The 25,000-nt window shown below is 35.7% G+C and overlaps 1 protein-coding gene across 4 annotated transcripts in view; it reads left to right on the top strand.

Moving 5' to 3' along the window:
- The window catches only part of taok3a (TAO kinase 3a), an 81,796-nt gene that overhangs the window by 41,276 nt on the left and 15,520 nt on the right, over positions 1-25,000 (top strand). For all 4 annotated transcript variants that reach the window (XM_067407310.1, XM_067407309.1, XM_067407312.1 and 1 more), the window contains 10 exons: positions 11,044-11,254; positions 12,210-12,281; positions 13,934-14,035; positions 14,203-14,248; positions 14,805-14,901; positions 16,890-17,003; positions 17,082-17,173; positions 17,984-18,077; positions 18,629-18,710; positions 23,532-23,699. In XM_067407310.1, the coding sequence (XP_067263411.1) occupies positions 11,120-11,254; positions 12,210-12,281; positions 13,934-14,035; positions 14,203-14,248; positions 14,805-14,901; positions 16,890-17,003; positions 17,082-17,173; positions 17,984-18,077; positions 18,629-18,710; positions 23,532-23,699 (1,002 nt within the window). In that variant the 5' untranslated portion in view covers positions 11,044-11,119. The remainder of the gene's footprint in view (positions 1-11,043; positions 11,255-12,209; positions 12,282-13,933; positions 14,036-14,202; positions 14,249-14,804; positions 14,902-16,889; positions 17,004-17,081; positions 17,174-17,983; positions 18,078-18,628; positions 18,711-23,531; positions 23,700-25,000) is intronic.

The following is a 25,000-nucleotide window of genomic DNA, read 5'->3' as shown; positions in this document are numbered from 1 at the left end:
GTCAGCCATGAGCAACACTGTCTGCTGAGTCACACAAACAGAGAGAAAAAAGCAGCAGAGAGAGAGAGAGCAAGTGAGGATGTGAATATGAGGGGTGCCCTGGGAAATGTAGAGGAGGTTGTTTTTTGACCCTCTTTTCTCTCTCTCGCTCTATTCCTCCATTTCCTCTCTCCCTCTTAGCTCTGAAACGTTGCTAATGTTTTCCACCTCTTTTTTGTGATTCACTCTTGAGTTTTCTAATTATGTGCTGCCTGAGGTGCCAAACTATATCTGTTGTTAATCAATTGAACATTTTCAACATGTCTTATTTCATTTACATTTAAAGGAGCAGTATTCTTTTCTACTTACTTTCCCCCAAAAAGTCCTCTTATAATGTTAGACCGTTTCTTGCACAAAATCTGCAATTTAGTTCTCTGATTTTTACAATTAAAGGGATCATTCACCCAAAAATCTTTAGTAATATATTGTGATATTGTAATGTTCCAAAATTATATGACTTTCTTTATTTTGTGGAACATAATAATCGAGAATAATCGAGAATAAAGGCCTGCTTATACCAAGAATGATAACTATAAAGATAACTATAACAATATTAATTTCCGCACCAACACACAATATCGTTCTGTTTATTCTAAGTGTGCTGCATGTTTGCCGTCTGACGCTTTAAATGCTTGAGCTCTTTAAAGCAGGATCGATTCTGATTGGCTGTGTTTTTATCGTTCATCAGCTGGAAAAATTAGTTCTGGAAGTGATTCCAATGATCTTTTTTCTCTCTACCGTTATCGTTATTGTTGTGGTGTGTGCTATTGTTTTATATTTAGAACATTTTTTAGAACCACATCATTATCATTACATGTCTTTGGTGTGAACGGCCTTAAAGGGATAGTTAACCCAATAATGAAAATTATCCCATGATTTACTCCCCCTCAAGCCATCTTTGGTGTATATGACTATCTTCTTTCAGACAAACACAATCGGAGATATATTTAAAAATATCCTGGCTCTCCACACCGCTTCAGGGGTTAATAAAAGCCTTCTGAAGTAAAGCAATGGGTTTTTGTGAAAAAAAAAAAAAAAATCCATACTTAACTTGATTAACTACAATCACTAGCTTCTGGCAGACAACCGTACGCATTGATTTGCAGTGGAAGAGTAACCTCTGACCCGACGCAATGACGTAATGAAGAACGTGGAAGCGTCAAGGACAGAGCAAAAAAAAACACCGGTCACAAATTAGAAGTCTAAAATCATTTGGCACAAGTCGACTTGCGAAGTATGTGTACAGTCGTCTGCCAGAAGCTAGTTATTTTAGATCATAAAGTTTTAAATATAGATATTTTTCTTACAAAAACCCATCGCTTTGCTTCAGAGGGCCTTTATTAACCCCCTGGAGCTGTGTGGAGTATTTAACAATGCACTTTTTTTTTGCCTCAAAATTGGGCCCCCCATTCACTGCCATTATAAGGCTTGGAAGAGCCAGGATATTTTTAAATATATCTCCGATTATTTATCTGAAAGAAGAAAGTCATGTAGACCTTGGATGGCTTGAGGGTGAGTAAATCATGGGATAATTTTAATTTTTGGGTGACTAGAGCAACTAGTTGATTGATCATTCAGACAACCTACTGACTAATCAGTTTTGAAAATATGTGGTTTTGCACATCTGTAGTTAATCAGGGTGGTCTATTGCTGGATACTAACTGTCTTGAGATTTGCTGTAGGTGAACTGAAGTGCGTGAGTGTGCCTAAAATAGTAGATCAGGGATTCCAAAACTTTTTTTGTCAGATGAACCTTTTTGACCTCATATTTACATGAAGCACCCTGTGAGATTTTAAGTTAATATTTCAATAATTTAACAACACATTTGCATGTTCACTGTTCTATGATATCCGTTAATGGTCACATAACATATAGGTAAACAAATGCAATATTTAATCTTTTAATTCTTCAGATATTTTTAGTGTTTTATTAAAATTATTTTAAATTTTTTCATTTTTTAGATTTAATTTGTTACATTTTAATATTTAATTAATTAGCTTTTATCAGCTCACAAACCCCTAGTGTTTGAGCAATGAAAAGGCTTTTTGTTTTCCATTATATTTCCCGTTTAAATTTTTAAAAATATGCAGCAGTCATTGATGTAGTACTATTGTATTTTGAATTTAATACATACATAGATTATTCTTTTATCTGTGTCTGTAGCATAAGTAAATATTAATTTCTGGTTCTAATGATGTGAACTGTTATTTATTCATCTGTAGTAATGAATGGGTGACACTGATGACTGCACAGCTCATGTTAGTGCTGATTAAAGGGTTTGACTTAAGAACTGATCTGTGTGCTGCTTACAACTCACATCAAAGCCTTCAGTCTCCTGACGCACAGTCATCAGAGGAATGAATAAAACATTGGCCTCTCTCTTATATGGCATACACGTTGAGTTACGCACACAGAGACTCGCACGGCATCACGACTTTTGACTTTTGTGTGACTGTACCATTGCCATATGTTTATAAACTTAACCAGTCAACATTTGCACTCGACTTTCATATTAAAGCAAATCTGTGATTATAAAATATATTAGTTGACCAGTAGTATTGACGCTTTGTTTGCACCACCAAAAAGGAATTTTCTTTTCTTTTCTTTTTTTTTTCTTTGGCTTCTTAACTGAATATTTGATCACAATTTCTTTTACTCACAAATGAAGTGTTCTACTTACAGTCCAAATGTGGTGATTTTGTAGAAACTTGATTAAGTCTTTCCCTTGGGCCATACAAGTTCTATACTTGTTCAAAGGATGTCCCTGTTCATTTTTATTTTTAGTGAAATAAAGAAGGATAGAAAAACACATGAAAAAGCAAAAAAAAATTACCTCTAGAAATGTGGCAAAATCCCAGGACTCGTTTGCTAAATTCTTTGTCTCTGATTTTTGGGAGAAGAGTGGGTGTGTCTGTTACATTCATGAATTATTCATTTTAGCGAATTCTGTTCCATCATGATCTTTCATACTACTGAACAATCAATTTCTTGAAGCTTGTTGTTTACAACAAACAATTAATTTTAGCTAATATATTATTCTTATTTTTATTTTATATAATAATTTTAAGTTAATAATGATACATGTAAAGCACCTAAAATATTTGTTTGTTTGTGACTTGTGAATTCAATGTATACTGTATATTTTTATCAGTTCATGCATTCCCTGGGAATTGAACCCATGACCTTGGTGTTGCTAGCGCTATGCTCTACTGTTGTTTGTTGCTAATATACTTTACTTTTTGCCAAAAATAGAACTTTTATTAAAAATTAAACAAGCAAGCCCAGTAAAAAGTAACGCAAAAGTAATGTAACACATTACTTTCCAAAAGAAGTAACGAAGAAATGCAGTTAGTTACTTTTTAGGGGATAAAGCAATATTGAAAGGCATTGCTTTTAAAGTCCCATTGTAGTCATTAATTTTATCCCTTAAAACTCATCTTTGATCACCAAAATTATATATTTAAATGTTTTATAAAAAAAAAAAAATAAATGCCTTAAGCTTCAATGTAACCCTACACCCTTGCTTCATTTAGTATACGCGGATCTACAAGTATGCTAATTAGCCCTGCCTCCACTCACTCCACGCTCCATGCTCCACTCGGTCAACTTACTGAGGTAAATGCTGCACAATGGTATCGCTTTTCCCAACGGCAGACACATAATTAATGATTAACCTTTTGCTTGACTACATTATCAAACAGTTAATAATGTGTTGCTAATGTTACACAAACCATGTTTCTGTTCGCGAGTCAGATAGCTGTCTTCTAAAAATGAGTATCCTTAGAAACACTTTGAACACCTTAGAACGTCGCTGAAGAAATTCATATTATTCATCATAACATCATAATATACAATATACACTCGCTATATTGCTAAATCTACCCGATTTTTCATATCAACAGAAAAATATATCGGGATAACCTTCTCTTGAGACTTACCTGCTTCAGAGCGGTCATAGTTAAGGATATACTAAAGCCCACCGGCATGTTGACGTGATTGGTTACAAGGTAGTTTATGATGTAAGAAACACCAGCAATTTCAAACCATGGGTTTGAGACTTTTTATCTGCCGTTTTAAAGAGAAAATACTCGGCAATGGTGTTGACTTATGAATTTGCACATGGTTTGTCTTAAAGCATATTAAAAACACCACGTGAACATATAAACAACATAAAAAACTTGATTTTCAGTAACTTTCCCCAACACTGCTCATATTTAAGTCTGTGATTTAAAATTGTGATCTTACTGCCCACCTCTAGTGCTCAGATGTCCTGGCATGTGTGTTGGTGTGATTTCACATGTTTGTGGAGGATCCTTCATATGTGGGAGGCCTGTGGTTTAGGAGCTCGGACCATATGCGGACACTCTATTCTAAAGTGCTTCTCTTACCCACATGTCAAACATATGTTTTATTCAGAGGCTTGATGCACCGCACACACGCATGTGCGCGCATTCACAGATAAATTAGTAATGCCGATAGCTTTCCTCTGGGACCTGAGGCATATAAAGGAGTGTTATATAGAGGAAAAGTCAGTCTAATGAAGTCTCTTATACATACCCATGTAGTCTCTCTCTCTCCCCATCTCACCCCTCTGCTAATCTGGCTCAACCTGCTCGCTAATCTCTCAACCACAGCACAATGCAGCCATAGATTTACAGTTTTTCCTACCGGCTTTCTAAATCGATGTGTTGTTATTAGACGGACTCTCACTGTTGGGCTCTTACAACCTGTTGGTTCTGCATTGCATCATCTCACCTCCTCTGCCCCCCTCCAGTCTCTTCCTTAAGCGGGACTCCGGCTCCGTTTGTTGGAATCTTATTGGATGCAGATCTTTGGATCTCAGCCTATGAGCATCAAGGAAAATGCTGTCGTGTTCAGAGTCACCGTTTGAAGCGAAGGTAGAAGGCGGCAACTGGATGCGTGAGTTTGAAAGTGACAGAAACAGAAAAAGGATAGAGACAGACAGATAGGCAGACAGACATGATGCAACTAGAAGACATCGTTCTGTCTGGTGCTGGTTGAACAGGTTAACCAATCGCTTTTGGCCTTAGCTAAATGATAAATCTTCATTAGAGGAATGTTTTCGGTTCAATGCAAATGAAGCTTTATCAACAATAAATGACTACTGTTTATCAACAATACAGGACTTCTGTTTTAGTTGGAAGACTTTATAGTGAACGTGTATTTTACGCATAGTTGCGTCATGTCGCTTCCTGACAGTCTTGTGTGTATGTGGAAAAAGTTTGAGTGGGAAATGGTGGGAGTTGGAGAATATAAGAGAAGATAACTTTACACAGGCAATGTGTTTAAGCGATTCTATCACACCAGTCTCATGTTAAAATTGCAATGAAACTGAAATGGTGACAGATCTTTTCTTCTGTATTGTGATGTGCATCCAATTGACCCTTTGCAAAGACCCGCCCCCCCTTAGTTACTGTTGCTTTGTCCGACAAGCCATGGCTCTGTCACATCACACGCAGTGTAAAATACATTGCGGGGCAAAGAGGACACTGACAACACGGCTTTGAAATTGTGTAATTTTTTTTAAAGAAATTCGAACAATTCGAACCGTTTTGTGGCTCTTTAAAGTGTCGTGACCGATTACCGTAGCGCCTCAGCTCAAGCGGCTCGTGAACCAATCATCTCTTCCTACTAGTTAATTTATAGCATCAAATAAATATGAATGAACATGAGAAGGAAAGTTGTTTCAAACGTGGAAAGACGTAAATACACACCATATTTCAAGTTCAAGTCCACCGAGATTAATCTTCTAAATCCTGACTGCTTTGTCCGACAAAATGGCGTATTCGGTGTTATGATTGATTAAATCACTTGTCAATCAAACTCCTGGCGAAGGGTCAATTATAATATATTATTAAAAAATATAGTATGGGGACTTGGTTCTATCCATTGATTGTTGATTGGATTTTAAGAAGTGTGCATTGCGTGTAGAAATGTATGCGAGTTTGCAGTTGAGGCTTGTATACATCACCAAAGACAAGTCATTTTCACCAGAACATCGAGAGTTATGACATTTACATTTCATTAAAGCTGCTGTCTGCGTTTTTTGGCCCTCTAGCGGTTAATAAACAGAACTGCATGCGCCTTGCGGAGGAACATTCTAGCCGGAGCTACTTTTCTCCGTGTATGTCTATGGCGAGTCACGCAGTTACTGTGATACTCTGCGGTGAGTCCTACCAGTCGGGTCTGAAATAGTCCGAATATAAACACTTATTATAAGTGTACCATAATGATTCAGGATAAGACAAAAACACGGTTTGGAAAATGGATTCATGTTGTATATTCTCATTATATAATTTTTGTAAATTTTTAACACAAAAAAAGTTGCGGACTGCAGCTTTAAACATTACAAGGTCAAATTTTCATTTTATGTCGACTTTAACACATACATTTGCTGGATGTACATTTTGAATCCATAATTGTTTCCACAAAATTGTTCATTTAATTTTAATACCTCATGTCTTAAAACACTTAACATTACAGTAATAATGAACGTAAACAACTTAGAGAGCTTGTACCTGACTGCTGCAGATTAATTTTGGTGTTGATACTGTTGACATGGAAACACATAATTCCGAATCTGAGGATGTGAACAGCTCCTGTTGGAACGTCACGGGATGCCATCTCTTAATTACGGTATTTTTGGTGAGACCGCAGAAATAAGCTTCTTGTTGTGATTCAGGCAGAACTATAAAAGGTGGCTGCTGTTTTTTGCGTTGCTCCGTGACCGACGTCTGTCTGTACTCTGCATAGCATGAAACGCACTAAAGACATATGATGTCTGAGCGAACAGGGTACATGAGGGAATGTAAAAACTTACGCTGACAGGTAGGTAGGACATCATATTAATTCATTCGGATCGAATATAATAATTAGATGAACATTTTATGGTCTTACTCCTTCCACATATGATATATATTTAAAAAATAAAATACATTTGGACCATTAGTGATTGCTATCAGGATAAAAGGAGACTTTCAACCAGTATAACAAAACATGTTTCTTTAGAGAATCACCTTTTGCACCTTTAAGAACCCCTGTACAATAGCACCTTAAGTAACTGTTTTAAACGAACAGCCAGAAATGACTTTGAGGCGACAAGTTTAATAAATAATCATATACTGTGTTCTTTTGGACTAGATATTAAAGGAGGTTCACAATGAAAAAAAAATCATTAACTCACCAGTGACAGACAAGTCCGACGCTGTGCAATAGTGGCCGCAGGCAAACGTGCAGTGTGGGAAGTAGCCCACAAGATTATTGTCTATCCTCCACTCAACGGAGTGTGAAAGTTCATGTTCTTTAATGTTTTAAGTCTTTTTCTCTATAAGCCAGTAAATACTCTGGAACGAATGGGTTTTTTGACTGCATTGTGCAGAAATCGGTATATTTTTATTAGATGACTGTGAACTCTGATTCACCTTTATGCCAATTAAAAGCTTTAACCGTCACAATTAGAATCTGCTTTGTGTACGTCCAGTTGAGGCTTCTGCTGCCTTTCAGCTTTGTTACCCATAATCTAATTGATTTCTGCTGTTTTAATTCAGTAATTAGATAGCCCAAGGCATGAAGTAGTAAGATTTCAATGACTTGGTCAGAGGACTGAAATAGGGCCCTATGAAATCAGTTTTATTTTTTACCAAATTCCATTTTATTTTCTTCCCAAATTCCGTTTTTTCCATTTAAATTTTTCTGGATTCCATTTTTTTCCATTTTATTTATTTTTTGACTCCATTTTAAAGGTTAAATAAAATTTTAGTAATCAAAAAGCATGTCTAATTAATTTAAATAATGAATCTTGTCCAATTTACCAACAATTTAATAAAAGTTTAACAAAAAAATTAAATTTTTTTAGGGCCCTATGATAAACGTTTTATTCTTTCCCCTCAAATTTTATTTTTTACTAAATTCTGTTTTCTGGATTTCATTTTAATGGTTTAATTCCATTTTAATAATCAAAAAGCATGTCTAATTAATTGAATTCTTAAAAACAACAATATTTATTAATTAAATATATTTTTATGATCTTTTTTTTTCAGAAGTTCTGTTGTGTATTTAAATTTTTCTGGCAATCAAATGAACGCATACCATTTAATTTATCTTTTAATCATGAAATTAAACTTTTTTTTTTGTCAGACAATGTGCTGCACAATAGAGCTTTACTGTTAAAATCAAAACATGGAAGAAACACTGAGATTATTGTTTAAAAATATATTTTAATAATTTATTGTTAAATTAATTTATCTAAATTCTACTGTACAACAGTAATATGTTTCTGTCAAGTTAAATCAAACTTTTATTTTGATGGTTTGCCTAGAGCTTTGAGTTTCTGTGTTTATGACGGTATTTTTCTCAAACGGAGCGGTTAAAGGTGCTAAAGAGTTTATACATTTTTGCAATATTACTTGAAACAGTCTTTTATCGGTTAGTAAAGACAATTTATTAGGTGCACTGAAAGAAATAATATTAATATACATCATCTGTGCATGAGGTAGGGCCTTAAAAACATCAGCCAATCGTTTACGCGATCATCACGTAAACGATCGGCCCTCTGGCTTGTCAATCACCGTTGTGACGTTCCTTGTGAGAGACGTGTGCGGCTGCGTGCTCCAGTAACTTTCCACACTCCACAGGCGCCGCATGCAGTGTTTTTGTCAGGAGACAGGAGTAACAACTGCAGATTATGAGTTACCTGCGGTGAGTCCGACAAAAAGAATCCAAAAAACACGACACAGCGAATGCCGGTGGTAAACACTCGTGTTCCAATACTCGTGCATGATTTTTGGGAGGCGTTCCTTTGAAATTAGCTGTGAAGATAGGGGTTGTTCTTGCGCATGCACTCATTTCAAAAACTCAGTAACAGTCTTTGGATTCTCTCTCTATCACCTTTAAATGCTGATGAAGTGACTTTCAGAGCAGCTCTGTAGATGAATTTGTGCGTTCATAGTGAGGCGACAGAGGGCGAAAACACCACGAGCATCGCATGTGCTTCAGTGTGAGTGTGTTTGAGGCTGTGTGAGGTAAATGAAACTGTGCTTCCGCATCATTCATTTCAGATTCACACAGGCATGCAGGATCCATCATGTTTAAATAGTCTTTTTGCGGTTTAATATTCACAAACACTAGTCTATATCGTGATTTAATTTAAGTGTACTGACCTGATTTTTAATTCATTCATCACAAATTTGACAAATTCCGTGACATTCCACATTACAGTATATAGTAAATTCCATTTTTATGAATGGATTCCGAGATTCCGTGATCGCGGAAATTATAGGGCCCTACTGAAAGTAACTCAGTCATGAAATGGAATTGTGGATGATGCTTTTCTGTTCTTGTGGTTTAGGATCCAATGTCCAATACTGCCCTGCAAATGACCTTTATTGCTTTTTCTCATAGCACTGGTATAGCACTGTGATTTAGGATCAGAGCTAGTAAAAAAGTTTGTTGGTTTGAATCTCAGAATTGCACAAATCCATCCATCCATCCATCCATCCATCCATCCATCCATCCATCCATCCATCCATCCATCCATCCATCCATCCATCCATCCATCCATCCATCCATCCATCCATCCATCCATCCATCCATCCATCCATCCATCCATCCATCCATCCATCCATCCATCCATCCATCCATAATAGAGAGAATGACAGACAGAACTCACTCACTCACTCACTCACTCACTCACTTGGCTGGCTCCAGAGAAGTTGTTCTTGTCATTGGGGGTTGTGTTACTGATAGTAGATGTGCTGGGCAGTAATGTTGATCATATTTATAATGAATGTACAGATGGATATTAGCCCATGTGTTCAGTCTTTCTGTATTGGATACACAGTACTTTCAGCACCTTTTGTTCCTGGGTCAATGGCTGCTTGTGTGTCAGATGTCTGATGACTCAGTAGGCAGTGTTACATGCAGGTGGCCGTTGTGTGTGTGTGTGTGTGTGTGTCCACATGCTAGCATGATGAGCAATGCTGCCAGACGTTGAGCTGTCTTCCCATGATGCCTAACCAAGCTGCACCCAATGCAAACACATTTGTGTCACACCAGTTTACCATCGCAAACACGTGTACATGCTCAAACATGCCGGGAACAGCAAGCAATATAGGCTTTGTGAATGAGAAAGGCATGTTTCGGTATTTAGCATAAAAGTATAGAATTGTTGTACACTCACTTGTATCTGTAGGTTTGTGAGTGTGATCCATTCTGCACATTATTATGATTATTATGATTATTTTTATTATTATTATTATTTTTTTTAATAAATTTTAGTTTGTATTTATGTATTTATTATTTAAATGTTCCTTTTTTCATTTAGCTTTTGCAAGCCATTTGTAGGTTTACCTCAATATGTTTGACTCTGCATGTTAGTAAATGGATCACACATGGTGGAGGGTGTGTGATTGGTTGGTGTATAATTTAAAGATTGTGACAAAATGTTTTGTCATCATTTATACACCTTAATGTAATTTTAAACCCTTAATCTTCTGTGTAACACAAAAGGAAAGTTTCTAATGAATATCCTGGTCACTCACTATTGTACAAGTGGATGAGGACAGTATCATAATTAGTCCACAACACTCGAATGCTCATATTCTATATTAAAAAGTAAAATAAATAAATAAATAATTAAATTAAATTAAATTAAATTAAATTAAATTAAATTAAATTAAATTAAATTAAATTAAATTAAATTAAATTAAATTAAATTAAATTAAATAAATAAATCATGAAAAAATATTGCTTGACTTCAGAATACTTGGAATATGTAGCACAAGCCATTATTAGAAAATCTATTCAAAAATTCTCATTCAAGAAAGAAAAAGGCATACTGGTTTAAATGATGTGAGGGTGAATAAATGATGACAGAACTTTCACTTTTGGTTTAACTAATCATTATGTCACTTTTTTTTTTGCCAATGACCCTCACTCGACCTGAACAAGCTGTCAGTCTTTAATCTGCTCCATTCTGTTCACAGGCAAAGCAGGTAAATGCCGGGCCTGCTGAATGAAGGCGAGCAGAAGCACGTGGCCATCAGAGGTTCTGTTTAACTCATGATGCCGTCGTCCACGCGGAAGGGAGAACTGAAAGACGCAGAGTTTGCCAGCCTCTTTTTCAAAGATGACCCGGAAGAAGTCTTCTGCGACCTACACGAGATTGGCCATGGGAGTTTTGGAGCAGTGTACTTTGTGAGTATAGAAATGTTGAGGAAATTTCCCTTTTTAGCTGCATCTGTTATGAATGGGGGAAACTGATGATGATGATAATGATAATGATATCATTGATGTCAGTGTAGCATTTGCATATATTTGCATCTCAGTCAGTCTCTCTTCCTTTTATCTACAGTATATACTTTTCAAACTATTGTTATTATAAACTATTTTAAAACACTGTATTATTTTCTCTTCTTTCTAGTAATATTTTTTCCCTCTTTTTCCAAATTCTGTAGGAGATGAAAGGCACATAGTTGAGGTGCAAGAGACCAGAATAGCTTTTAATACCTAAGCCCGATGAGCTTTATTTTTTGTCTTATTCTCCTCTTCAGTCAGTTCTTAACTGTAGTTTAACTTGGAGCCCATCATTTCATTTTCGAAACGTCACCACGGTGCAGCAGTTTTGTCAAATACAAGAACTGCAGCCTCATGACAAGTTCTTGTGCATTTCTTAATCTGCGAACTAATAGCATAAAGCCTTTGATTCCAAATCTGTGGCAAGACTGGAATCCACCGTGCAAATCCTCCCTTCTCTCTTATTCTCTCTCTTTTTCTCAAACACACTCACTCACTCACTCACATGCAAACTGCCCATCCAGATGTAGGGCTGGTCTCAAGGGGAAAGAATAACTAGGAGATGCTGCTCTTAAGACAGATGTTCACTCCGTTTAAATGCGAGGGCCAGCTGGCCCCATGATGCAGAAAGACTAAGATTACTGATGTCTACTTTACACACTTCTGTTGGCTATTACAAATGACAAGCAATGGCATTCATGACTTAAAACACACATACGACTGTTCAAAAGTTTAGGGTCAGTGAGTTTTTATATAATATTATAATATAATATTATAATATACACAGTCGTGCTCAAAAGTTTACATACCCCTTGCAGAATCTACAATATGTATGTGACCATATTATTTTTTTCAGGCCCGAAACTCCTATTCCAATGAGGTGGTGGCCATTAAGAAGATGTCCTACAATGGCAAGCAGACCACTGAGGTGAGAGACAAACTCCACTGTCATCAAACTCTAATAGTTTGACTTTATATTTGAACTTGTTAGTGTTTTACTCACCCCCATGTCATCCAAGATGTTCATGTCTTTCTTTCTTCAGTCGAAAAGAAATTAAGGTTTTTGAGGAAAACATTCCAGGATTTTTCTTCATATAGTGGACTTCAACAGGGTTCAACGGGTTGCAAAAGGTCCAAATTGCAGTTTCACTGCAGCTCTACACAATCCTGGCCGAGGAATAAGGGTCCTATCTAGCAAAACAATTGGTCATTTTCTAAAAAAAAAAAAAAAAAAAAAAATATATATACTTTTTAACCACAAATGCTTGTCTTGCACTAGCTCTGCGATGCGCCACGCATTATGCAATTACGTTGGAAAGCTCACACGTGACGTAGGTGGAAGTACCGATCCAGAGTCTACAAAGCGAACGTGCAAAGACTAAGTCAAACTCCCTTTACAAAAAAGGTAAAACAACGATGTTGGACTATTTTGAAGTTGTAGGAGAAAATGAGATGGAGTTTTTCGCCCTACTGCGGTACTTCTGCCTACGTCACGAGTGACCTTTTATTGTGATTAAGTAATGCGTGGTGCTTTGCAGAGCATTGCAAGACGAGCATTTGTGGTTAAAAAGTATATATATATATTTTTTGCAAATGGACGATCGTTTCGCTAGATAACACATATTTCTTGGCTGGGATCGTGTAGAGCCCTTTGACGCTGCACTGAAACTGCAATTTGGACCTTCAACCTGTTGTACCCCAGTGAAGTCCACTATATGGAGAAAAATCCTTGAATGTTTTCCTCAAAAACCTTAATTTCTTCACGACTGAAGAAAGAAAGACATGAACATATTGGATGACATGGGGGTGAGTAAATTATCAGGAAATTTTTAAGTCTGAAGTGAACTAATCCTTTAAGCAAACCTTCTTCTTGTGTCCTTGACCTTGTATATTATAAAATCAAAGCATTTATTTATTCAGTAGTTTTTGGTCGCTGTGTTTGGCAATATTGTTTCAATATAAGTTTCCACAATTAAATGATTCCATATAAAGTATTAAAAGGTTAGTTCACCCAAAAAAGAAAATAATGTAATTTATTACTCACCCTCATGTTGTTCTACACCCGTGAAACCTTTGTTCATCTTCAGAACACAAATTAAGATATTTTTGATGAAGTCCAATGGCTCAGTGAAGCCTCCATTGCCAGCAAGTTAATTTACACTTTCAGTGCCCAGAAAGGTACTAGAGATATAAAGATATATTTAAAACTATTCATGTGACTACAGTGGTTCAACCTTAATATTATAAAGCAACGAGAATACTTTTTGTGCACCAAAAAAACAAAATAATGACTTTTCAACAATATCTAGTGATGGCCGATTTCAAAACACTGCTTAAACTATATATATATATATATATATATATATATATATATATATATATATATATATATATATATATATATATATATATATATATATATATATATATATATATATATATATATATATATATATCGGTATTATATCAACCAACAAGCAATTCTGCTTGTTAATTATCTGTATCAAATATCGGTAGAAGTCAAAAGTACTGATGTTCAGAATTGTATATGTGTGTGTTTCTTTGGGTTCCCCTGTTCAGAAGTGGCAGGACATCATTAAAGAGGTGAAGTTTTTGGAACAGCTACGACACCCAAACACCATTGAATACAAAGGCTGCTACTTGAAGGACAACACAGCATGGGTTAGTACTGCCATTAAACTAATAAAACAGTTTTCTTGGTTCACAAACACATTACTATTTATAAGAACTACTTTCAGATTAGTTCACTTTAAATTAATTCTCAGAATTCCCTGGCAATTTACCATGCCTGCTTTTTGACAATAATCTCGTCTGCATTTTTCATTCAGCTTGTGATGGAGTATTGTCTCGGCTCTGCTTCAGACTTGTTAGAGGGTGAGTTCACGCCTAAATCGCACACTACACACTTTCAAGTATGCAAGTACAGCACACACCCACAGTATGCATTCACACAGAGGAACAGTAATTGTTAGAGCTGTCATGTGTTTTTTAGTCAGTGCTAAAGGCCTTTATTAACCACATCCCAGACACATCATAAAGCCCATTGTGTTTTATTTCCAGTGTCACTACCAAACTGCCATTGCGTTCATGTTTTTGTTTCCTTCAGACGTTGTCATGGCAGCATGCACAGCTTTAATGATAGACTGTTGGTTTCAATTATCGCTCCATATGTGTGTGTGTAAAATAAGAATTTAGAATTTCCAGTTTAATTTGCCATTATGTCATTTAGGCTGCATCTGATTAATTCAAGGCTGTTTTTTAAATCAAGTTCTCAGTCCTTGTCTATAAGAGGGTCCGGTTTCAAAAAGGTTTTGTGTTTTTCACACATTTTTTTCTTTTTTGAGCACCACGCTTATAATAACAACAACAAATGTTGTTCTTCACATGTTAAGATGTCATCAAGCATGCTTCTTTTTTTTTTTTTGTCCAGTTCACAAGAAACCCCTCCAAGAGGTTGAAATTGCTGCCATTACCCACGGTGCCTTGCTAGGACTGGCTTACCTACATTCCCATAACATGATACACAGGTGAGTCACCACCTGACTGATATCTGTTTGAACATTATCAAACTTCCTCAATATGTGGAAAATACAGATAAATCTTTACAACTTCATTTGTTATGTGTTTATTTGCTTACCATAAAGCACTGCTATTTTTACAGTGACCATATTTGCTTTTTGTTTCAGCATTGGTCTGACTAGAATGATATTATTGGAAATGGATTGCATCAAAGATTTTCTATTTTTTTATTTTTGTTTATTTTTATCCTAATTAAGTGTGTGTGCTCTTCGGATTCAGGTTTCAAAGTACAAAATTATTATAATTATGTAATTAAGTTCTAATCCATGTCACATCTGCATATGACAGCATACCATTTATTGAGCACAATTTATTCAACTGCTTTACAACATGTGAGTTCATATGTGTTGCTATTTTTTCTTTTTTTTTCTCTTAATTTTTTTTTTATTTGTTTGATTTTGTTTTACTATGTTATTTTTCAGCATTTGTAGACTAGAATGATATTATTGAAAACAAATTATATATAAAGGCTTTTTTTTCTCGTTCAGAGTGTGTACCTTTTTAATTTTAAGGATACTTAACCATTATAAATGATACTAAAAAGTTATAATTTAAGTACTAATCCATGACACATAGGCACATGTCAGCATACCATTTTTCATCATGATTTACAGTGGGGATCGAAAGTTTGGGAACCCCTTTCAGAATCTTGTGAAAATGTTATTTTTTGTTTAGTACTGTCCTGAGTAAGATATTTTACATAAAAGATGTTTACATATAGTCCACAAGACAAAAAAATAGCTGAATTTATTAAAATAACCCCATTCAAAAGTTTCAGAACCCTTGGATCTTAATACTATGTTTGGTTGCCTGATGATCTATAACTGTTTTTATGTTTTGTGATGGTTGTTCATGAGTCTCTTGTTTGTCCTGAGCAGTTAAACTGATCTCTGTTCTTCAGAAAAATTCTCCAGGTCCTGCAGATTCTTCAGTTTTCCACCATATTTTGCATATTTGAATCCTTACCAGCAGTTACTGTATGATTTTGAGATCCATCTTTTCACACTGAGGACAACTGAGGGACTCAAACACAACTATTAAAAAAGGTTCAAACGTTCACTGATGCTCCAGAAGGAAACACGATGCAATAAGATCTGGGGGGTGAAAACTTTTGAACAGGATGTAGATGTCCACATTTTTCTTATTTTGTTGAAATATATATATTTTTTTCATTTAGTACTGCCCTTCTGAACCAACCAAAGATACTTGCATGTTTCCCAGAAGAGGAATTGAGTACAATTTACCTTGATCTTCAAATTCCTTCTGGAGCATCAGTGAATGTTTGAACCTTTTTTAATAGTTGTGTTTGAGTCCCACAATTGTCCTCATTGTGAAAAGATGGATCTCAAAATCATACAGTCACTGCTGGAAAGGGTTCAAATATGCAAAAAATGCTTGAAAACTGAAGAATCTGCAGGACCTGGAGGATTTTTCTGAAGAACAATCATGAACAATCATCACACAACATAAAAACAGTCATGGATCATCAGGCAACCACACACATTATTAAAATCCAAGGGTTCAGAAACTTTTGAACAGGGTTATTTTAATAAATTCAGTTATTTTTTTGTCTTTTGTGGACTATATGTAAACATCTTTTATGTAAAATATCTTACTCAGGACAGTACTAAACAAAAAATAACATGCATTTTGTATGATCTCTCATTTTGTTCAAAATGTTCATATTTTCACAGATTCTAAAAGGGGTTCCCCTATCTTTCGATCCCCACTGTAATTAACTGCTTTACAACATGTGACTACTTGTTTTATTAGCTTCCAGTGATACAGTGCTATTTTTACTTTTGTTTTCTCTCTGCAGGGTTGTGTTGTGTTATTTACCTGAAACACCTTGCCATTGCATAATGTGGTAATGTGAAACTACAGTAGGCCTGTACTGTCTGTCTTCAACCTTTTCTCTGTCTCTGATTTTGTTTAGAGATGTGAAGGCTGGTAATATCCTGCTGACAGAGCCCGGTCAGGTCAAGCTGGCTGATTTTGGCTCCGCTTCCATTGCCTCTCCTGCCAACTCATTTGTGGGAACCCCATATTGGTCAGTACCACACATATTGACATGGCACATCTTGATAATCTGGGGTTAATTAAACATTTGTGTGTGTTTCTAACACAGGATGGCTCCAGAAGTGATTTTAGCCATGGATGAGGGTCAGTATGAGGGGAAGGTGGACGTCTGGTCTCTGGGGATCACTTGCATAGAATTGGGTAAGCGGGCTAGGTTTTTAAACTTCATATTTCGTCCATGTTCCATTTTCTAATGTTCCGATTCACTATATTAAACAGATATTTAGAAGCTGTTTTAACCATTCACTGTGTGTTGTTACATCAAAACTATGACTGATGCTTTTTGACCTTTACCCATGATTCAATGTGACTGTTTTCTTTTGTATTTTGTATTTATAACATCATAATATCTTCATAATATCATAAATTAAACATATAATATCTTCTTTTATAATAGACATATATGTAGTTCTCCCATCATTTGATTTATTTTAATATTTTATGGACTTTTTTCCTTTTTGATTTTACACCTTGTAATCCGTATGATCTAATTTTATTCTCATTTTAATTAATGTAATTATGCACTGCATTGCCAAAGTATGCACGTTGAAGCCATCTAGGCCCAATATTGGGACATGTTGCAAAATCATAAAACTGTCTTATTTTCACATTAGAGATTCATCATGTACATCCCCGCTAAGTGCATACATTGAAGTGAAATAGTATTAGCATAATCGTATTGACAAATACTGTAGCTTATCATCCAGATGTTGTCTGTAGCATATTAGCCAGATTTCAACATGCTATGGTTTTGGACACGCTACTACTAATACTGCATGCTATGCAAGAAAAATTGTGATTCAGCCTAAATATTGACATAACATGTTTTAAAAAACTCTGCTTCTGATTAGCATATGTGCATTTGCATGTATATTCATTCACAATTTATGCTATGATTTCACACACGTTTTCACACATTTTTTGATTTCTTACACCTCTGCTGTTTTCTAGCTGAACGCAAGCCTCCTCTCTTCAACATGAACGCTATGAGTGCCTTATACCACATCGCCCAAAACGACTCTCCCACCTTACAGTCCAATGAGTGGTGAGTGTCCTTCTACACAATCACCAAACTGAACTTGACTCACTCCTATAGATATATACAGTATTTGTATATATACACTCCTACTCGTCAAACACTCCTCTCACACTTTAAATGTGTTATGCAATAACCCTGACCCCAACTGCCAGTTCTTCACAATTCCTGATCTTGTGCATTATTGCACAATCAAACTTTCAGCGCCCTTCATCTTTCTGACCTGCAGCAAAGCCAAAGGCCTGCTGGTCTTTCAGGAAGTGTTGCCTTTAGTTGATAGATCTGTAAATTGAAAGGCTGTCTGAATGTGCCAAAATATTGTTGAGGGTGTCACAAAGTTTATTTGGGGACCTTCTTGTTTTTCATAGGAGGAGATATGTTCATATTTACCCATGACTTTGCAACACTTCGCAATACACTTCACAAAACATATGTATATATATGGTTTCATGTCGACTGTAGATATTGCTTAAACCATGTTTGTAATTTATTTGTACATTCAGTACCCTACAAAAGTAGATAATACTGCAACTGTCGTAACTGTTTTGTATTTTGTGAAGGTCGGATGCATTCCGGAGTTTCGTTGACTACTGCCTACTAAAAATTCCTCAGGACAGACCCTCCTCAGCAGAGCTCCTGCGGGTGAGTAATCGCATACACACAATGTTCACACACACAATGTTCACACATGCAGGGGAAATAATCATGTCACATATAAAGTCAGTCATAAGCATTGCTCATCTAAGGTCAACCACGACTTCTGAGAGCCCACACACTACTGTTAATTCACTCCCACTTCGAGTCACGTTTTCAAACAATCTCTGTAAACACACTTGCTGGGGGAAGGCGAAATACTCATGTGATACTCACACACAGATTGTTTAGGCTCAGAGATGTAAACTGCTCATGCAACTTAATCTCATGACCTTTGCCATGACCAGCTATAATGTAGACCAGACCATATGCCATTTGTCAAAGAACTGTTGAATTAGACAGGAAGAGACTGTCTGAAATTATAAAATGGTACAGAGTTTTAGTTTTTAAACTAAATTGCACAATTCATAAAATAGCTCAAGTACATTACCATTCAAAAGTTTGGTGTCAGTCAGGTTTACATTACATTTACGTTACAATCAGCATATTAGAATAATTCATGAAGGAGACTGAAGACTGGAGCAATGATGCTGAAAATTCAGCTTTGCCATATCAGGAATTAATTATATTTTATAATATATTCAAATAGAAAGCAGTTATTTTAAATTGTAAAAATATTTCACAATATTCCTGTTTTTACTGTATTTCTGATCAAATAAATGCAGGTCTGCCAAGCATAAGAGACTTATTTCAAAAACTAAAAAAAAAAAAAATGTACATGTTGCATTCTCAACATTTCTATAAGTTATATGTTTATAGCACATTTGAAGGAAACTCTGTCCCCTTACAGAGTTACCACCCTAGTAACATAAACCCGCACATTCATAAACCCCATCATGTGCCAATATCCTCACTTTCACAGAGATAAAGAAGCTCCTTTGCAGTTGGGGAGTGCACTTCCTCTTCGCCATATCTGTCAGTACTTCCTGCTCTCATGACAGTGGGTTCCTTACTCATCCATCCCTGCTGACTCACACACATACACGTTTTGTATGCACAGCCAAGCGCTCAACCCACAGAACATGTCATTCTGCTGTTTTTTCATTTGCTCACTTCCTGTGCCAGCTACATCCTTGGAGGGTTAATAAAAGCAGGAGGATTTTTTGATTGTGTGTGTCTAACTCAACTAATATAACCATGAGTTTCTCTCAACCGAATCACTGGGGCTGTAGGTGGACATATTGCTGTGCGGTGACTAATGTTCATGATATCGTTCTGCGGTGGGAGGCTTATGGATTTATATCATCACCAAAATAAATGTGTGGTAGAATATAGCACTACAGTTGGGATATGGGTAATTATTGGCTGTGGGGTAGCTCTGGATACTGGATCATTAAGGCATAGTGCTGCCGAAGTGATTCATTTGTTTGTTTGTTTGTGCTTTGTATGGGTCTGTTTGTGTGGGTGTATGTTACAGGTTATGGTTGATCTCGTTGGTGGACACAGGTAATCCTATTTAGCACCGAGAGCTTAGTGTCATGTTAGGCACACACTTCAAGCACAACCTCACAAGGGGTGGGCGGCCCAGGGTGGCATGGGATACTGGGTTCTCTTCTGTGGAATAGGTTGACACTGGGAAAAAATTAATTTCGCCCTAGTTTTGGTCTCCCATTGCTCCCTAATACCTCAAGACTGGCCTTCCAAGCTCCTTAAGACCGAAAAGAGGTCATTAATCTGAGTCTAGCGTTTTATTCCCATCATTTGCCGCTTCCCAACTGCTGTCTTAATCTCACATGTGGTCTAAATCCACCTCAATTCTTGACCTACAGAGGTCTTGTCAGTGGAGAACGTGCAGGGGATATCACTCGCGATCTGACGGTTAGAGCTGGAAGAATTCAGATTATGTAATTTCCTTCATTTAAAGGGGATAATCCCATAGATTAGTTTCCTCCCATTCTGGTCAGTCACAGATGTCCGTTTAGAGTGGCGAATGCTTATCTGTGTTGTCATTGGGAAGCCGAGCTGTTAGCTGTAACTGTCTTTGCCGGGCTTAACGGTTGAGCCGTTTGCTCTGCAGTGCTTTACCAGCTCTCAATCGCAACACAGACGTGACCCGCTTAAAGTAAATGTATTTTCAACTAAATTTGTAATTCCTTTCCTAATCACTCTCCATAGATGTCAATTGACAGTGGATAGATGTCAATACAACATTTATCAACAGTTATTGAAACCAAGCAAAGGGGGAACCGGAGCACTTTGATTAGGCCTACGGAATTGGTTTATGCTTTTATGTGCATTATATGTCAAATGAGTAAAAACATGGTTTTGTTGATTATTAATAAATGTTCAAAGGTTGGGGGTTGGTAAATTGAAAGAAGTCTCTTCTGCTCACCAATGCTGCATTTATTGGATCAAAAATACAGTAAAAACAGTAATATTGTGAAATATAATTACTATTTAAAATAACTTTTATATTTTAATAAATTTCTTGTGATTACAAACCAGATTTTTTAACAGCCATTATTCCAGTCTTGTCACATGATCCTTCAGAAATCATTGTAATATGCTGATTTGGTGTTAAAAATATATTCTTTGTGGAAACTGAGATATTTTCTCTCTTTTTTATATATATATATAATTCCTTGATGAATAGAACATTTAAATTTATGCATTTATTTGAAATAGAAATATTTTCTAACTTTATAAACATATTTACGTCTTCACTTTTGATCAATTTAATGCATCCTTGCTGATCATGTCTTAATTTATTTAAAAAAAATTAAAAAAAACCTTACTGACCCTAATCTTGAATGGTAGTATATAAGAACAGTTTATGCTTTAGAGCAAATGGCATGTTGTCAAATAAAGAGTTAACTTTCATTAAAGTGATAGTTCACCCAAAAATTCTGAATTTTCATTTTTGGGTGAACTATCCCTTTAACGTCAATAAAACCAAAGTTGGATCCACTTCAAAAAGGTCTATGAGAAAGTTTCATGCGCTAGAGCAGTTGACATAGTGACTAGTCCTATAGACCCCTTAATCGCCTACGTCACTGTGATGTCACCGCTCTAGCTGGAGGCAAAACATAAATAAGAACTAATAGCGGGCGCGCTAAAAGTTTGAGGTTTTGACTTTTAAAATGTCGTCTTGTTGTGTTTTTGGCTGCCATAATAGAAGAAACAGCACTTTCGGTTCAAAAGTAAAGTTTTACCAGATCCCGTCAGACATTCCTTCACAGAAATCAAAAAGATAATTGTGGTTGAAAGCAATACGGCATACAGACTGGACGGAGACGATCATTAATAATGCTTGTGTTTGCAGTGCATACTTCATATCAGGTAAAATAATCAATGAATATGTAATGATGTGTTGGTTTTATCTAGTACAAATCAGCAAGTTTCTGTTTTATAGGTGAAAAGTCGCCAACTTTCAGTGCACTAGTTAGCTTAAATGTTAAACAAACATACAGCGATAGATGTGTGTGCCATCCTTTGAATGGTCTCTTAAAATAATCCACATTGCTAATCATAATTAGCCCAGCGATAGGTTACATTAGACAATAAACCTTGACAAAATTCCCCGAACCACCCGAAAGTAATTCATATGTTGTCTAGGAAATATCCAAAACTTAAGTTAATTTACAAAAATAGCTGTCACGGTCCCGCAGAGTCAGTGACTTTACATATTCGGACAGTTCTGAACCTTCTTCTGCATCCATGTTTAATAAATCCCTCCTAAAACATGCTAGCTTACGCTTGTCAACATTGAGTCCAACGTCTTTTTTTTTTTTTGCCTCCAGCTAAGCCCCGCCCACCAGAAAACATTGCAATGTTTACAAACTTTTAAGGGGTCTATAAGAACGGTTTTACTTTAGAGCAAATTATATGTTGTCAGACAAACTATAACATTTATTATCATCAACAAAATCAAACAAAATGACTTTGAACAGGTCTGTGAGAACAGTTTTAGGGCTGGAAATTAAAAAAAAATGGCCAAGAGGAAGAGTTTAGAGTAAGTGCTACAAAGACGGTCTTCACAATGCATGTTTTAGAAGAAAAATTGCTGTCAATAGTCCCAGAAGAAGGATTTACGGAAAACGTTCAAGAGCAGCTGTTTTTAAGAATGGGACAGGGATTGGAAGAAAACGGTTATAATCCAAAATCCAAATCAAATAAATAAATAAATAAATAAATAAATAAATAAATGACTCCAGTTGGCTCAGTTGGATAATGGAAAGAACTCCAATATGACCAATTTTCAAAGAGTCTTGGTTTGTGGTTTGCAGAGCACAGTTTTGTGAAACCAGTTAACATGCACACATGCAGCTGCTTGAACTCGAGTCGGTTCTCTTTATATTTTCATTGAGGAGGTGAGATCAAGTCCTCATTTAGCCAGCCATGTCAAAAAGCTTTCTCCATATGCCATATGTCCACTCAGGGCCACATTACACATGAGCACCCTCTAGTGAGCAAAGGACTAACATGAAATGACGTAATTCAGAGCACAAGTGGAGTAATCCGGCACGCAGAGAGGATTGAGACTATGGGTTTATTTCATGGCAGTTGAATTGCATCATGCTTAACCCCTAAATGTTTCTCCTGAAATATTTGCTTTATTAAATAGATGCCATTCATGTTTCAGGTGAACACAAGGCCAAATAAAATGCACACTTTCCTCTCTCTAATACACTCCTCATAAATTGAATAAAACACAGAATCTGAGGTTGAGATTTGACTGATCAGGGTGTTTGCTCGCAGAAGCTGTTTGTTAATTTCATCGCCACTTATTGCTCATATTATTTGCTTAAAATTACAAAAACAGTTGTTCATTTCACAAATCTCCTCTCTGTCTCCCTTTGTCCGTCCCAGCATGAGTTCGTGAGGAGAGATCGTCCTCCACAGGTCCTCATCGATCTGATCCAGAGGACGAAGGATGCAGTCAGAGAACTGGACAACTTGCAGTACCGTAAAATGAAAAAAATCCTCTACCAAGAGAAACACAACGGCCCAATGGGGGAGTCCCAGGAAGAGGAGGAGGTGGGTACAGGAAATGGTCTGAGTAATGAAAGGCCCCAATGAGTGTCATACATACATGTTCACACTTGCATGTGTGCGAGTTTCATAGTGTTGCGTTCTGTTGTTGCCTATGGCCAAATATTATATACACATCTGATATGGCATTTATGTGAAGCAGGCATTGGTTTCTCTTGTTTAAATATAAAACATTCTTCAGTGGTAGTGTCTGTACTGCATGCTATATTGACATACATTTAATATATAGTTTTGGAACTAATATACTATACTGAATTATATACTGTATACTATGTCAAATTACAATGAACGTATTTAGAAATATACACTATACTAAACTTTATAAAGTAACCTACAGAATTACTTACTGAAATACTTAAGATGTACTAAACTTAAGTACTAACCAAGGCTTAATTTATTTAATTAAAAATACAGTAAAAACAGTAATATTGTGAAAAATTATTACAATTTAAAATAACTGTTTCCTATTTGAATATATTTTACAAAGGAATTTATTCTCGTGTTGGCAAAGCTGAATTTTCAGCATCCTTACTCCAGTCTTCAGTGTCACATGATTCTTCAGAAATCATTCTAATATGATGATTAGTTTCTCAAGAAATATTTGTTATTATTATCAATGTTGAAAACAGTTGTGTACTTTTTTTTTTCAGGATTCCTTGATGAATAGAAAGTTCAAAAGAACAGCATTTATCTGAAATACTAAGCTTTTGTAACATTTTACACTACCGTTCAAAAGTTTGGGGTCAGTAAGAATTTTTATTTTTATTTTTTTGAAAAAAAATTAAAGAAATGAATACTTTTATTCAGCAAGGATGCATTTAATCAATCAAAAGTGGCAGTAAAGACATTAATAATGTTACAAAAGATTAGATTTCAAATAAACACTATTCTTTTGAACTTTCTATTCATCAAAGAATCCTGAAAAAAAAAAAATATTGTACACAAATATTTTGTACAATTGTAAACAATAAATGTTTCTTGAGCAGCAAATTGACATATTAGAATGATTTCTGAAGGATCATGTGACACTGAAGACTGGATTTAACGATGCTGAAAATTCAGCTTTGCCAACACAAGAATAAATTACATTTTAAAATATTTTCAAATAGAAAACAGTCATTTTAAATTGTAATAATATTTCACAAAACCTCTTTTAAAAACATTAAACATCTTACCGATCCCAAACTTTTGAGCGGTAGTGTGTGTGTTTGTGTGTGTATATATATATATATATATATATATATATATATATATATATATATATATATATATATATATATATATAT

Source organism: Chanodichthys erythropterus, chromosome 13 (assembly GCF_024489055.1).
Source record: "Chanodichthys erythropterus isolate Z2021 chromosome 13, ASM2448905v1, whole genome shotgun sequence".
NCBI classification, from domain to species: domain Eukaryota; kingdom Metazoa; phylum Chordata; class Actinopteri; order Cypriniformes; family Xenocyprididae; genus Chanodichthys; species Chanodichthys erythropterus.
Note: the sequence above shows the minus strand (reverse complement) of the source record. Positions and strands in the feature narration are given on the sequence as shown.